The 515-nt window shown below is 39.6% G+C and overlaps 2 protein-coding genes and 1 long non-coding RNA gene across 3 annotated transcripts in view; 1 reads left to right on the forward strand and 2 right to left on the reverse strand.

Moving 5' to 3' along the window:
- Positions 1 to 515, forward strand: part of LOC118413013 — a 711153-nt gene that overhangs the window by 274105 nt on the left and 436533 nt on the right. The window lies entirely within an intron of this gene.
- The window catches only part of LOC118414515, a 660232-nt gene that overhangs the window by 234698 nt on the left and 425019 nt on the right, over positions 1 to 515 (reverse strand). The window lies entirely within an intron of this gene.
- Positions 73 to 515, reverse strand: part of LOC118414493 (calumenin-like) — an 8533-nt gene continuing 8090 nt past the window's right edge. Inside the window, exon 8 of the mRNA XM_035818561.1 lies at positions 73 to 515. Coding sequence (XP_035674454.1) covers positions 414 to 515 — 102 coding nt within the window. The 3' untranslated portion in view covers positions 73 to 413.

The following is a 515-nucleotide window of genomic DNA, read 5'->3' on the forward strand; positions in this document are numbered from 1 at the left end:
AATGTGTTACATACTGCAATATTTGCTGGTGAGATGGCAAAAAAACAGGAACAAGTTAATAGAGCTTTTTTTTTTCTTTTTTTTTTCCGTGAAGGAAAAGTGCAGCATAAATGTACATCCTATTAGCATCCTTCTAAAATTCCTTGCCAGGTCAGTTGTGTTTAATGAAAGCAAATAAGATCATACAGGGCACCCCTCAAGCACCATGTACAATGGTATAGTCCGACTTGGGCCATTGCATTAAAATTCAAGTGAGGGGTGTGCATTTTTTTTCAGTTGAACCATTTATAGATTAAACTTTGTCTTGTCTGGGCCAGTACTTTAATATTAACACATTCACCACCTGACACTGGCCTAAAATACATCATACCCCAGAAAGGGCAGGCATGTGGCAAATGTTTTAAGACTTCTAATTAAAACTCGTCATGTCTAACGAGCGCCTCCCCAAAGTCTGTAGCCTGACTCCCCACGAACAAGTCGTACTTATCCACTATCTCCTGTTTCGTCAGCTTCTG

Source organism: Branchiostoma floridae, chromosome 4, assembly GCF_000003815.2.
Source record: "Branchiostoma floridae strain S238N-H82 chromosome 4, Bfl_VNyyK, whole genome shotgun sequence".
NCBI lineage: Eukaryota > Metazoa > Chordata > Leptocardii > Amphioxiformes > Branchiostomatidae > Branchiostoma > Branchiostoma floridae.